The 14,786-nt window shown below is 35.2% G+C and overlaps 1 protein-coding gene across 2 annotated transcripts; it reads left to right on the forward strand.

The window, feature by feature from the left end:
- Positions 1 to 647: 647 nt before the first annotated feature.
- On the forward strand, positions 648 to 14,566 carry LOC144978355 (uncharacterized). 2 transcript variants are annotated; one of them, XM_078924281.1, is made up of 5 exons: positions 648 to 823; positions 1,811 to 2,013; positions 5,353 to 5,466; positions 7,820 to 7,972; positions 13,220 to 14,546. In XM_078924281.1, exons 2-5 carry the CDS (start codon positions 1,833 to 1,835, stop codon positions 13,447 to 13,449), a joined length of 678 nt encoding a protein of 225 aa, XP_078780407.1. In that variant the 5' UTR covers positions 648 to 823; positions 1,811 to 1,832; the 3' UTR covers positions 13,450 to 14,546. The 2 variants fall into 2 exon arrangements, with proteins under 2 accessions (XP_078780407.1, XP_078780408.1); XM_078924282.1 differs by lacking the exon at positions 648 to 823 and adding an exon at positions 1,021 to 1,150 and having other exon boundaries at positions 13,220 to 14,566.
- The last annotated feature ends 220 nt before the right edge of the window (positions 14,567 to 14,786 follow it).

A 14,786-nucleotide genomic window follows, 5' to 3' on the forward strand; every position in this document is an offset into this window, starting at 1 on the left:
TAGCCGAAAATGCTGGGTCACCTCCAACCGCATTTTGACAGGACATGGCAGAACCGCAGCTAACATGCATAGATGGAATCTGAGAGAATCATGCCGTCATTGCCAAGGAGGCCAGAGACAATGGACCACATCGTCATCCACTGCCCAGTGACAAGCCTATCAGGAGACTACGAGACAGCCTATAAGGAAGGAAAAGAATTTGAAGAATGGATTAAAATATTCAAAATAGAGGTGTAGCCATTCGATACTACTAAGAGATATGACAGAGATATTCCTCTCTAGAATCTAATTATTTTAGCTACCACATGTTGGTTCTCCTCTTTGCTACTTTTCGTTGATAAAGGGCGGGACGGGAAATTTTCTCGTACCGAGGGAGTATTGACGAAAATAGAACCAAATAACAGATATAAATATTTCTGAACTTTTAAATAGTGAAATCATAAATTCGAGCATTATATTATGTATTTTTGTGTATAATAAGAGAAGAATAAAGTTAATTTTAACGCTTAATGTTGATAATTTAAATCTTTCAGAGACGTATTCCATTAAAACATTTATAATTTTTTATCCACCACCTGAGCTATTTTTTAGTCTCGACGGTCTGTCATCGATGTCGTTTCGTCTCGAATACCACGAGCACCACCACTCCCACCACTAGCAGTAGCAGTCAGTTCACACACTCTGCACACTGCACACGCACACTGCTAGTCACAACAATAAGATTGTTCACGCACTTGACGCTACCTAGTACAAAAAGGAGTAGACTAGACTCAACAACTCTGTTAAATTGCTCGGTGGTTTCTACTTTCCAGGACTGTCTCAGGTAATTTTATTTTAAAGAGTCTTTTATCATTAGACACAAGATAGTTCAAATAGAAAAAAAAAAGACAGGTTTTTTAGTAAAACTAAAACCATTTTTAGTAACGAATTTATCGACATCTGTCGACTAAAAACTCCCGCCAGCAGTAGCAGTGGCAGTGCCCTAGCCTATACTAGACGGTCTAGATATATTTTGCATTAGCGGACGCTATGTTCACTTCGCTCCTACTTTGTTGATGTGACTTTCGAGGATTGACTGCTCAGTGTTTAAGGGGGGTTTCCCCTCTCTGTTTTTGCTCTTACTCCTCACCCTCTCCTCAATGCTCTAGTGGTGCTAATTTAATTCTTATTTTAGCAATTGTTTAAATGCCAAAGGCCAAATTAGCTACGTATTCCAGATTTTTCTTAATCTTCTGACAATCAATATAGACTAGACTAGACGTCTATACCAAACTTTTAATGTGTTGCGATAAGGGTTCCGGTAGCTTCATTGATAGAGTGCTTGCTTTACACGCAAAAGGATTCTTATCTCTCCCATGTGTAGCTATTTTTACTGGCCTTCCTGTCTCTCCCAGCAGTGATTGTTGCTGGGTCTGAGATACATGGCAGAAAGTAATTTGCTGTAGACTAGCATCTTATCAAAAGGGTAGCAGGCAGTTGATATTGTCCATTTAAACCACAGATATAAAGTCTGGTTCTTTTGGCCTTGTGGACCACTTTATGCAATACGACTTTTTGGGAAAGAGCCAATGAAAGATGCCATGATCACAAGAAAAGGTCATATCTCTATTGAAGTTAGAATCTAGATCAAAAGATAAGACATTTTTTCACTTCACCATTGGTTTGTCTGACACCTTTTTCAAAGTTTCCTTCACAGTGGTATTCTTCCCAAAGTATTTTTTTTAATGTAATAGCTTGTTCCTCCATTGATGCCATGAAAGTAAAATGTTCTCGTATTCTTCTCTCGTCTTTAAAAAACAAAACAAAACAGAATTCCATTTGTTTCAACGAAGATGAAGACTGGAATGATGTGTAACTTGATTGGCACAGCCATCGTTGTGCTAGCCACCATCATACACATAATTTGCATTGCCACTCCATACTACTCTGTTGCTGATTTCTCAAAAATCAAAAATGATATGAAGGGCAAGGATTTAACTCAGAGTGAAATATATCAACTTACAGCCATAGCTAGTAAGTATCTATGTCTCTCTGATGCATTACTTTTTTATGCCTTTTTTTTTATTTTTAAATTTGCTTGGATTTGAAATTTGAGTAGACCTAATTATGTATTTGTATGAAAAATTAAAAAGCAAACAATAAAATTCCCTTTATTCAGCCTCAAGGAGAACTTTGGCGTTAGAGTGTATTCCAAAGTAAGTTAGGTGAGGTTACTTGCTCAAAGTCACACTATGCGATGGAGATTCCAACTTGGTACATTCTGGGTATGTAGCAAAGGCATTGCCATGCTGCACCTGTATAGAAGGCAAAGTGTTAGGACTTATGTAAAATATTTCTTTCCCTCTCAACAGATGAAAAAAACAAAACATCTGATGTAAAGCAATTCTGAAGAGCACATGCCGTGATAAGTGCACATTTAACCTTCTAACGGAATGACTTATATATGACAATCATTTCTATTTTATATTCAGGGCTGAGAATTTACCGCCTTAAGGCTGAAATCAGCCTTTTCAAAGTTTTCATTTCATTTAACCCTCTCGTGTTCAGATTATTTTTGGGGGAGTAGATAATGAGTTCCCTATATGGTCATGTCAATCATGTAGACATCCTTTGATGATATAACCCTACCCTTTGATATCTGCAGTCGCCTTTTCGTTTTCTCCGGTCACTCATGACTAAACTCCGCCCAGAAACGATTTCATAGGTCCGTCCATCACCACATTTCAAACTTTTGTTCTCGTGAGTTCTTAAGTTTTTTGATCGAAGAACGATTGGCTATTGAGAATCTTGACCCTTCAACGGTTGGTCGTTCTGAAAGCTCACGTGTCAACAGCCGTCAACAATACATTGAGGCAGTGGAAGACGCTGATCGCATAGTGGCGTCACAATCACCACTTTGTTGAATAAATTATCCAGGCATGGTTAATAGGTAAAAAAGCCAAATTATGTTCTAGTTACATTTGAAACAGTATATCACTGATCTCGTCTCATTGAGATATAAACAATGATATAAAAATCAAGAAAATCGGCCGATAAATAAAAAAGTTGCTAAAAAAAGCTAAAATAAACAAAAGCAATTTTTAAAATCAAATTTATTCGTAAAACAGTTGGTTTTCAACCGATTTTTGTGAAATAAGGACCAATGTTCTTCTTTTTTAAAGCAGATTTCAACAATGTGACTTTCAAATTCCTCAGAATTATATTTTTTACTTTTAGATTTTAGCTTTTAGGCCTACTCAAAAAGGTGTTATATTCCTTGCGTAACAATAGCGTAATACATCGATGGCGTACCAAATTTATTTACCAACTACTTTTCTTAGTGCTAAAATTACAAAGTAATAATTTCGGATCAGAATAAATAACTCTGAAGTTCCTATCTCTTTATTACAATAAAATTGATACCACGAATGACAAAATCGCCCCACAAATAAGGGAGTTATAAATTATTCATAATATTTTTTGATTTACAAAAAATGTTATCAAAGTCATTTTTCATCACCAAAGACGTAATTTTCCCCCGATTTTTACCAAACAAAGTGCAATGTCAATGATTTTCACTCGCAAATAAAATAGGATTTAAATCGCAATTTCTTCTACAACATATTTTTCGGCAAATTTATAAAAATCAAAGCTGAAAACATCCTGCGACAGTGACAGGGCCTGTCATTTCCTTCACGACTTTTGGATTTTACTTACTGAGGCCAGTTTTGGCTACCCCGCCCATGAATATTATGCCGTTGTCGGTTATTGTCGGGTTGAATCTTAAAGAGTTAAATAATCACGATTACCACCATCACCTACACATCATCATCCTTATCACTAGAACCATCACATACACCCTTACCAGCAATAGGCCTACTTCAATATCTAACACCACATCATCATCCCTACCATTAATACTACAACCACATAATCATCATCCATACCACCATTATTGCTACCATCACCACAGCTTTATCATTAAAAAACAGAGCTTTATATAGCGCAATATTCACTAAATGTGCTCAAAGCGCTTTACAAGGGGTCCCTGATCAACAGCAACATTTAACATGTAGGATGGGACATGACGCCTGTTAAGCAATATTACAAATTTTCGGACAAAGACAACGCTGTTAACGGCCAGGTACTCATTTTACACTTGAGTGCAGTGAGAGAATGTGAGTAAAGAGCCTTTTCCAAGGACTCAACTATGCACTATGGCTCGAACCCAGGACCTTCTGATCCAAAAGTGAGTGTCATACCACTAGACCACATAGCCGAATAATAAGCCGCATCATAACCACCACCTCCACTATCATTACAATAACCACTGCATCATCTTTATCACCACCACTTCTACAATCAGCACCACAGAATCATCACTACCACCTCTATTATAACAACCACCAAGTCATTCCTACCACAGACGCTTTACCAACAGCAACACGTAATATGTAGAACGAGACATGATGCCTGTTAGGCGATGTTACAATTTTTCCGACAGAGACAACGCTGTTGATGGCCAGGTACTCATTTTACACCTGAGTACGGTGAGAGAATATGAGTAAAAGTCTTTTCCAAGGACTCAACTATGCGCTGAGTGAGGCTCGAACCCAGGTCCTTCCGATCCAAAAGCGAGTGTCATACTACTAGACCACATAGCCGCACAATTAATAGAACAATTGGCCTTTAAACACCCTGTAAAGATACATCACATCGACATTTTAACAAATATGAATTGGAAGCATAATGTTGAATGAGAAAGATTCATGAAATTATATGATTAGAAATTGAGAAAAATCTAATTAAAAAAAATAAACAATGAAAGAAAAGATTTCATCAATCATGATGACACATGCACAGACATATTAACCATCATAACAAATTGTATTTAGCAATCAAAATCATCTTTTAAAGAGTACCCTATCTATGGCATTTTTAAAAAGCATTTATAGTTCCAGCATTTTTTGTATTGTAATTTAGACTATAAAATGTTTTTACTGTTCTTGAAGTGAATAAATGTTGGTAAATGGATGTATTGCATGTGGTAAAAAATATTTTTAAATCTTCACCTCGAGTGAACGTTATTCTTGAATAAGTAAAAAAAAACTTTGTAATCAATATTATTTATACCATGAATTAGTTTATACAACTGGATAAGGTCCCCTAGTTTTCTTCTATACTTTAAAGTCGGAAATTTCAAAACCATTACTCTTTCTCGGTAAAGCATATCTGCTATTTCAGTGAGCAATCTTGTAGTGAGTCTTTGGACATTTTCTAAGAGTACTGACTAAATTAAATAAATGAACTAGTTATAATACCTAATTCATTTATTTCTGCAGTTTGTATTCCCTGATTTCTCTCCTTAACTAGATTCTGGTGTAAAAATTCATTTTGGACTGTGGCAATTATGTTATACAAGCCCAGTAAAAGAAGACTGTAAAATGTGGTTTCAAGATATTGAAGGCCATTCCTTGGACCCAGGTGGTGAGTAGTGGATTCAATTATTTTCATCATATACTTTTTTGTTTTGCTGCTTGTGTTTTCTCTTTGCTCTCCTCCCATCTCTTGCTCCCTCCTCTCCCTCTTCACATTCTTCATCGTCATCATCTACTTCCATCTTCCCTATTTTTTCATATCTTCACTTACTGTGTCTTCTCACCCCCTGTTTCTGTTTTCCAACATGTTTTCTGTCTTTATCTTGGGATAAGATTACTTAGTTTTGTCCTGGCCCTGGCCGGAAACCCTAACTGGGAGGGAAATGGTCAATTGTATATGTGAGTTTTGGGAGATGATATTTTTTGTCTTGTAAATCTCTCTGTTATAATGCACTGTATTTTGTTTTGTTTACAGATTATTATTATTATTATTATTATTATTATTATTATTATTATTATTATTATTATTATTATTATTATTATTATTATTATTATTATCATTATTATTATCATTATTATTTATGATTTATAAACATTTGAGTGTATTCCTCTTAATGAGGACCTGTTCTGGTGTCTTGATGAGACTTTTAGGTGATCTCAAACTAAGTACTTTGATATTGTGCTCTTGGAATCTTTATCTGTTCCCTATTTGAACCAATTCCCCTTCATTTTACCTTTTCTTGGGTGCTTTAATTGTAATTCTAGAACTTTTTACTATCCCATTTTCTTCCTTTTTACTGGTGCTGATATGACCTAAATGTGTTGCTAGCGCCTTAAAAGCAAACAAACAAAACAAGTTAAAATCCACAATACAAGAACAAATTGTGATAGGGAAGAAATGTTTGTTGTTTCATCAGCTTCTATAGCTACAAAACATGAGTAAGAAATATGTTTTCTTAAGTTATTTCTTAAACATAAAAAATAGTCCCAACAGCTCATTTTGAATTTGAGATGTGTATTAACTGAAGTTGCGCTTTTTAATTGCTAATTTAAAGCAATATCTATTTTAGCAATGAGCTTTAATAAATTCAATCTCAATTGAAGACTCAACCTCCAAGTGATCTCTCAGAGCAGTTCATGAACACCACAAAATATGATAGTGTTTATTATCTGATCAAAGATACCCCTAGTCACTCATTGATTATGCCTTTCAATTGAGAGGCAACAGCCTTATTCGATTTGTTCAGCGATCTGTGTTGTGCCAAAATGTGTGTTTGACTTTTTGTGTTTTAATTGCCTTTTCAGTACAGAGCTTCCAAGTCAGAGAACACTCTTTTAACCACGACCCCCCCCCCCCCCCCCTCCAGGCTCTAAATAAAATAAAATTGAAACAAAGAAGGCTCTTTTACTCTATAGACTATGAGCCACGTAAAACAATCATACCATTCATTGTTGAATGATCTATTTTGATTTCTACTCCTTTTAGAAAATTATAATCCCGTGATTGATGGGGACTTAATCCCTTAATTGTAAGTTTATCATAGAGAATTTATGTGTGCTTGTAAGTATTTAGTCTGATTCATAACGTCTTAACTTTAAGAAAAACAAGCAAACTAAAGAAAACAAAATAAAAACCCACAACGGTCTTTCTAATGTTAGCACAAGAGCATCAAAGTCAAAGTGATTCTTACTTAGGATCGACAATGTTATCTAAAACGTCATTACTAAAATATTGATACTCATCACATTAACATTAAAATGTTATATGATTTGAGACTTGTGAATATTGCGCTATATAAAAACTTGCATCATCATCATCACCTCTATTTTCTTTTCTTTTTATAAATATTTAACTTTTTCAACATTAGTCCCATATAATTAGGATTTTAATGTCTCTGGGGAAAAAATTATCTTCGTTCCGAAAAAGAGCTAACTTCAATTCATTACTACTAATGCCAAGGTCAGTCAAGGGACTTCGTCCAGGGACGGTCCTTTTGCAATAATAGTTGATGCAACCATCACACATCATTTTCTATTCATAGATGTGACTCATCTCTTTCTCTTTCACACTTATCTGGGGTTATCATGGGAAAAAAGCTTCAATGAAGAGCCTATTTGGATAAAATGTTACCTGATGATGTATACCATGACATGCACTTGGGCCTGTTGGTAAGGAGTTGTTGAAGTGACTGGCTCAAAGCGTGTAATCATTATTTAGTTATTGTTGGTTGGGAAAGAAAATTAGTGGAAAATGGATGTATTTTCTGAGTTCTGCTGGAGATTGAGCCTGAATGTAGCAAGGGGTGAAGCCAATTTAGCTATTAAAGAGCTTTGCACATGTGTATGTGTGTGTGTGTATGTTTATTTTTTATTTGTGTTTTCTTGTGTTTCTTATGTGATTAAAAAAAAGTCTGACTGAAGGAGAAGTATTTATTTTCTTACCATTTATTCCTGAATTGCAGTTTGGATGAGAGGAGCCCAAAGCATGGCCACCCTCGGTGCTATAATCTTGGGTAAATGTGCAGTTGGAACCATCTTGAATCTGGTTGTGGAGAGTCGAGGGGACAGGAAGCGACTTTTGCCCTTCATCATATGTGGTTTTTGTTTTGCTGGAGGTACGTTTCATAGTGAATGAAGATCTAAATTATGTGAGAAGCCAACATTCCAATTTGTGTATGAAAGAATATATACCTTTTTAAAAACTTTTGTACTTCATCACAAAAAATAACATTGAAAATACAACCACATTAAAAAATTTCTTTGTGGTCTAAAGCATGGGTGAAAATTCGCCGGCATATGCCAGAAATTCTGTTTTTTTTTAGTAATTATAATTATCGCCTGCCAGCATTTTGACTCCACTGCCGGCTTTATCATTATTGCACCTCCGGAACTTTTAATACTAGGAAATACCGGTGCACCAGTCCTGTGTAGACTATTTTAATTTTCTTTCAAACACATGTGTTACTTTTCTGCCATACATTTGTTCGTTGACAGTGGTCACATTTTGCACAACATTTATCTTTTCAGTTGGTTATTTAACGCAGGTTTTCACTGAAATATTTCACACCATTTTTGAAGATTTGCATTGAATTATGCATATATAAACTTATTTTATTCTTCAAATGGTCTCAGATCTCATTTAAGCTTCTACTTCTTATTAAATAGAACTTGTTAAGTGAAAATTAAATAGAACCAGCATCTTTGACATGGGTTATTTCCCTTTATAATAAAATTTAAAATACTTTATTTTGATTGTTTAAATTTATATTTTTTTCCTTTAATATTTTGTATGAGTCTAATTGTTAAATTATTATTAAACAGGGAGCTGCAACAACGCTGTAGGTTCAAAAAAATGCACTAAGACTATTTTTAGGTATTTAACTTGTGTCTTACATTGGTGGGTATTTCCCATATATTTGAATCAAAAGTAGTAGTAGTCACCACTGCTACAACAGCATTGACACTGCCACAACCACTACCACCACCACCATCATCATCATCATTGTCACCACTACCACTACTACAACCTGTACCAACACTAGCATCAAAACAACTACCATGGTTGGAGTCTCTTGATCACTTCTTTGGGGTGTTTTGAATCGTAATAACCCTTGGTATTGCAATTCCCGAGCCTTTTACTATACAAATTTAAAGTGGTGACTTATTTTGGTGTCTCCATAAATTGGTTAATTCTGTAATCACTAGAGATTGCTGCGAATGGGTGTTTAAGTGATGAAGATCATGTATTTTGCTTTGGGTTTGGTGTTAGCTTTTATACTGGGTGGGGATCCTGACCTCCCATAGTGGGCAGGGAGGTACATGCTGTGTCTTCTATCCCGCCATACCCGTTTACCAATTGTTTCCTGTCATTGTCTTGGCAAGAGATTACTTAGTTTTGTCCTGATCCTTGCCGGAGTTCCTTGGCTGGGAGGGAAACAGTCGAATGTATAGTTATAGTTTTGGGAGATGTTATTTTTTTCCTTGTAAATCATCTCTCTGTTATGCATTGTGTTATGTTAAGTTTACATATTATATTATATGATTGGTAAACATTTGAGTGTATTCCTCTTAGTTGGGACCTGTGCTTGTGTCTGGATGAGACTTGTAGGTGATCTCAAACTAAGTATTTGGCGGTGTGCTCTTGGAATCTACATCTGTTTCCTATTTGAACCAATTCCCCTTTGTCTTACCTTTTCTTTTGTGATTTAATTGTAATTCTGGAACTTTTTACTATCCCATTTTCTTCCTTTTTACTGGCGCTGATATGACCTTAGTGTGTTGCAAGCGCCATAAAACCCTTAAAAACAAAACAAAAATTAGCTTTTATATAAATCTTGTTTTCAATCGTGTGGACTTATTACTTTTTCTTCTTTTTTCTAAAAAAAAAACCCCCAAACTTTTAGGATCATAGAATTATATACACTTTTTACTCTGGGAAGGTTGGCACTCAACCGACGAGTCGCGGATCCCAAATAATTAAATTAGCTTTTTTTTTTTCGGCAAACTGGCTTCATCTGTCTGTTTTTCAGGCAAATTGATCCCCGTTAACTTTCACCCATGGTCTAAGGAATGACACCCTGCTTTGACCTTTCAGTCCTTGATCATATCCTTTTTTAGGTGGCAAAAATTTGGGAAAGGCTTTTTACGCTCTATTTCTCATCTCACTCGGCTTTAAATCTTGAATTGATATTATTACACTGAGTATGGTTTCCTCAAACTCATTCGAATGTCCCTATTTTTTTCCTTATTATTCTTTTATCATTCAGTGTCCTCGAACAAATTTCACTCAGCCAACATAAGCATTTTTTAAATTCAATGGGATTTTTTAAAAATTATGAGCCTGGTGATTTCGACCAATGATGATTTACTGTGACTGACTGTGACAGTTATGTGTGTTGTATCTACCTAACGGATTGTTGCACACACAGCCACTCACACCATCACAATTTTGTATGACCAACACCTCTTTGCTTATTCTTGTCACTTTAATTTCAATGCCTGTGACTTGATTTGCTAGTGGTTGGCTACGACGTTAAATAAGTGTTGTGATGTATCAACCCACCCCACCTCAACCCCTTGTAACATGTCATGTATAAAGCTTGTCTCCCTCACCATATCAGTAGAATAAATATATAATAAAGTTTCCCAATTCATTGCTAAGAGGAAATTTGTCTCAGGGTCTATTCCAAGGGAAGACTGATATAACATTGGTATCAGCAGCAATTTTCGCATACCATTTGTTTTTTTATTGTTTTGATTTCATTTATTTTGTTTCGCATTTTTTTGGATGGGGTTTCCTGACCTCCCATAGTATGGGCAGGGAGGCACTTAATGTCTTCTATCCCCCGATACGTAGATGTTTTCCAACATGCTTTCTTTCTTTGTCTTGGAATGAGATTACTTGGTTTTGTCCTGGCCCTGACTGGATACCCTGGCTGGGAGGAAAACAGTCAAATGTATAGTTTAAGTTTTGAGAGATGGTATTTTTTGTCTTCTAAATGATCTCTCTTTTATGCACTGTATTATTTTTGTTTTATATATGTGTATATATATATATATATATATATATATATATATATATATATATATATATATATATATATATATATATATACATATATATATATTTTTTTTTTTGTTTTTTTATTTTTTTTTTTTGCGAAGTATTTTGTCCAAGGTGAAAAGACTACTGATTAAGTGAATTTTTTATTTAAATGGAACAATGGGTTATTTATGAAATACAGTGCAAACATGCATTCGTCAACCAATGTGTGAACACTGGCTGTAAGTCAATGGCTGAAGCAGTGATTAAACCTCATGTACGAAAATAAGAAAGATGTTTGCGCATTCAGATCTGGGAAATTTCACCCACGCCTTTTGTTGGCAAAATAGTGAATATCATTCACCATTGATTCCCTTGCTTAGAGAAACAAAATACACACCACCACGCCATACAACACAGCATGGTGATGTGCGGATGTTAGGAAGAACATAGGGCGGAAGGCACTTGTCTGCACAACCTTAGCCTTTATAAACTTAAAAGAAGGAACAGACAGCCTGTTAGTGATTAATTCTCACTAAATTGAATCAATCTGACTAGTAATGATTCAGGATCACTCTTGTGTGTTGGTATGTTAAATTTGTCTGGCAGATGTTGGTGAATATTTTACATAAACAAATAGCATCAACGACCTGAGACCATGGCTATCCGATGCGCAGATCCTTAACATCTCTCGTAATTTTAAGAGGTGATTTTTTGGGTGGGGTTCCTGACCTCCCATAGTGGGTAGAGGGGTACATACTGTGTCTTCTATCCCCTTATATCTGTTTTCTAACATGCTTCCTGTCTGTCTTGGAATGAGATTACTTGGTTTTGTCCTAGCTCTGGCCGGATACCCTGGCTGAGAGGGAAACAGTCAAATGTATAGTTATTTTTTGGGGAGATGATATTTTTTTCCTTGTAAATCATCTCTCTGTTATGTATTATTATTATATTTGTTGTTCTCAATTTATAATGTAAGCATTTGAGTGTACTCCTCTTAGTAGGGACCTGTGCTCGTGTCTGGATGAGACTTTTAGGTGATCTCAAACTAAGTACATTGATGGTATGCTCTTATAATCTACATTAATTCCATATTTCTACCATTCCCCTTTGTCTTACCATTTCTTTGGTGCTTTATTTGTATTTCTAGAACTTTTTACTATCCTATATTCTCCCTATTTACTGGCGCTGATATGACCTAAATGTGTTGCAAGCGCTGTAAAACCCTTAAAAACATAAAACCAAAACCAAGAGGTGATTTTAAAATATGCATGGCATTTTAAGGTGTCACAATGCATTTCCTTGATCAGTGTGTCAAAAAATAATGATAAATACTCACAATCTGTGGGTTGGATTGCTTCGAGTGTCAGGCAAGTATCTAAAATGGCTATGCTTGAGATTGACCAAAAATATATCGCATAAGACAGCGATCACAGAACTAAAATGAGAAGTGAGTTGCTAATGGTGCTCAAGGGAAAAAATGATGCAATTGGTTAAGCTATTAAATACAACTCTCAGTAATTAACTTTCTTTTTGTGATTGTCGCCTTGTTTTATGACGCAATTATTTTGCCAGTATCAGGCTATACTATAAGTCCACGAAGGATATGGCTCAAGGAAACTTGCTCTGTTCCTCCTTCTTTTTCTCTCTCTCTCTCCTCTCTCTCTCTCTCTCTCTCTCTCTCTCTCTCTCTCTCTCTTTCTCTTTCTCTTTCTCTTTCTCTTTCTCTCTCTCTCTCTCTCTCTCTCTCTCTCTCTCTCTTTCTTTCTCTTTCTCTCCGGGTGGGGAAGGGGGTCAAGGTTGTCAGATTAGTTAGTTGAAACCGTGAAACTGTTTGTGGATTCTGTAAAAAAAAAATTCTAACTTAATGGACGTCATTTGGGAATACTAACCTTCTGCATCAAACTGAATTTGTCAAATGCGTGTTGGACGAAAGCGTGTTGCGCTGTATATTTATGTTCCCAATTACAGCATATAAATTTATCTCTTTGAAATCCAATTTTCAGCATCTAGTGAACAATGATGTAATACCAGCTTGAGGCAGTGGGTTACATATATATTGAGCTTTCTTTATATATAGCGCAATATCCACTAAACGTGCTCAAAGCAGTGTACAAGGGTTCCCTGGCCAACAGCAGAATATGAGTAAAGAGCCTTCTCCAAGGACTCAACTATTCGCCGAGCGAGGCTCGAACTCAGGACCTTCCGATCCGAAAGCGAGTGTCATACCACTAGACCACATAGTCGCATGTGAATAGAAATATTGAGGATTATGATGCTAATGCTACATTGCTTCTTTTCTATCTTTTCCCTTCTTTAGGATTTTTCGTATTTGTTGGAGAGATGATTATGGCCACCAATCACAAGTCTGCTACAAACATGCCGAATGATCAACCTCTCACTGAAGGCGTAAAGGATGTGCTCCGTGATGAGTTTTCTCTGGGATGGGGTTTTGACCTGGACATTCTCCCAGTCATCATGTCCTGCATCTGTGGAGTTTTACATTTGGTAGCTCGTCGTTTCGACGAACCAGGATCAGGATTAATTTAGATGAAATGGTCGGTTCTAAGGACATATGGGCTATCCTATTTATAACAAGGTTGTGGCAAAGTTATTTGGATGCCATTTTAAATTTATTCATACCTGCCTACAATTACAGATCATCCGTAAGTTTTACGGATATTTGATAATTACGTACTTACGGAAATTGGAAGAAATATTATTTTGATTTCATAACAATTTTATCGCAGTGTTACATAAAATAATTTTACTTTTTTTTTTTAAGTTGCCCACAATTTTAAGGAGAAAAAAAATTCTTAGAATTTCCTTATAGTTATAGTTAGAAAACGCTAGCACTCAGTATCCCCGCTCATGATAGCTAAGTTGATCGCTAACTCATAATTGTGGTCGTTGCTGATGTTAGCTAAGTTGATCGCTAACTCATAATTGTGGTCGTCAACTACAAAGTTTATTTTATATGTTATAACAGTTTAGTATTACTGAAATTTTACCATTTGTTACTGATGAATTTTGTGTTGGTTACTGATTTTGACATTTTCAAGTAGGCAGCTATGTTTATTAGACCTTTAAAGATCATTCGTTTTTATACGTTTATAAGGTTGTGAGATGAACGCAACTTGACTTGAACAAATATAATAAAAAAAGAAAGAGCTGTGATGAACCTGTAAGTTTTTACAAGAATATTATGGGATAGCTCACTTGTAAGAAATGATCCTGTTATTCTGATTTCAAGAATTTTGATTGATCAGGTCAGGCACTGGAATTATTAAGTAAGAAAAGAATGAATAGAATTCTTGTATTGCTGACATTTGTTTCTGAATAATACCTACATAGTATGTATTTGAATTCTGGAGTATGGCATAGGTTTTTGCTGATTTTGTACATATTTTATTTTTGTGATTTTTGTGATGAATCTCCAATTTTTAAAATCTAACTTTTTGCGTTAAACTTCCAAGGTTTCATTTCAGTATATGAAATAATTTTGATCCTACGCTTTGCTAGTCAGACATTGATCTTGAATTTTACTGTTAATATAGATGTAGTTAATTTGAGTTATCTACTCAAAATTTTAAATTTTCATACATTTATCTTTTTTTTTTCCCAATCACTTACACACCTAAAAAAAATTAGAGAAAAAGATCCAAGATGTTAGCAAGTCTGCTGAGCTAATTCTATACTTAACTTTAATTACATACTCGTATTACATATATATCAGTTGACATGTTCACAGCATTAAAAGTTCCATATTTTAAGTTTTGAGGAAAATGTGAGTCATTTACTTTCATTGAAGGAATGGTACCAGAATCCATCAACAAGAAGTATTATTATTATTATTATTATTATTATTATTATTATTATTATTATTA

Source organism: Berghia stephanieae, chromosome 8 (assembly GCF_034508935.2).
Source record: "Berghia stephanieae isolate SIO BIC M18660-M18661 chromosome 8, UCSD_Bste_1.3, whole genome shotgun sequence".
Classification (NCBI taxonomy): Eukaryota; Metazoa; Mollusca; class Gastropoda; order Nudibranchia; family Aeolidiidae; genus Berghia; species Berghia stephanieae.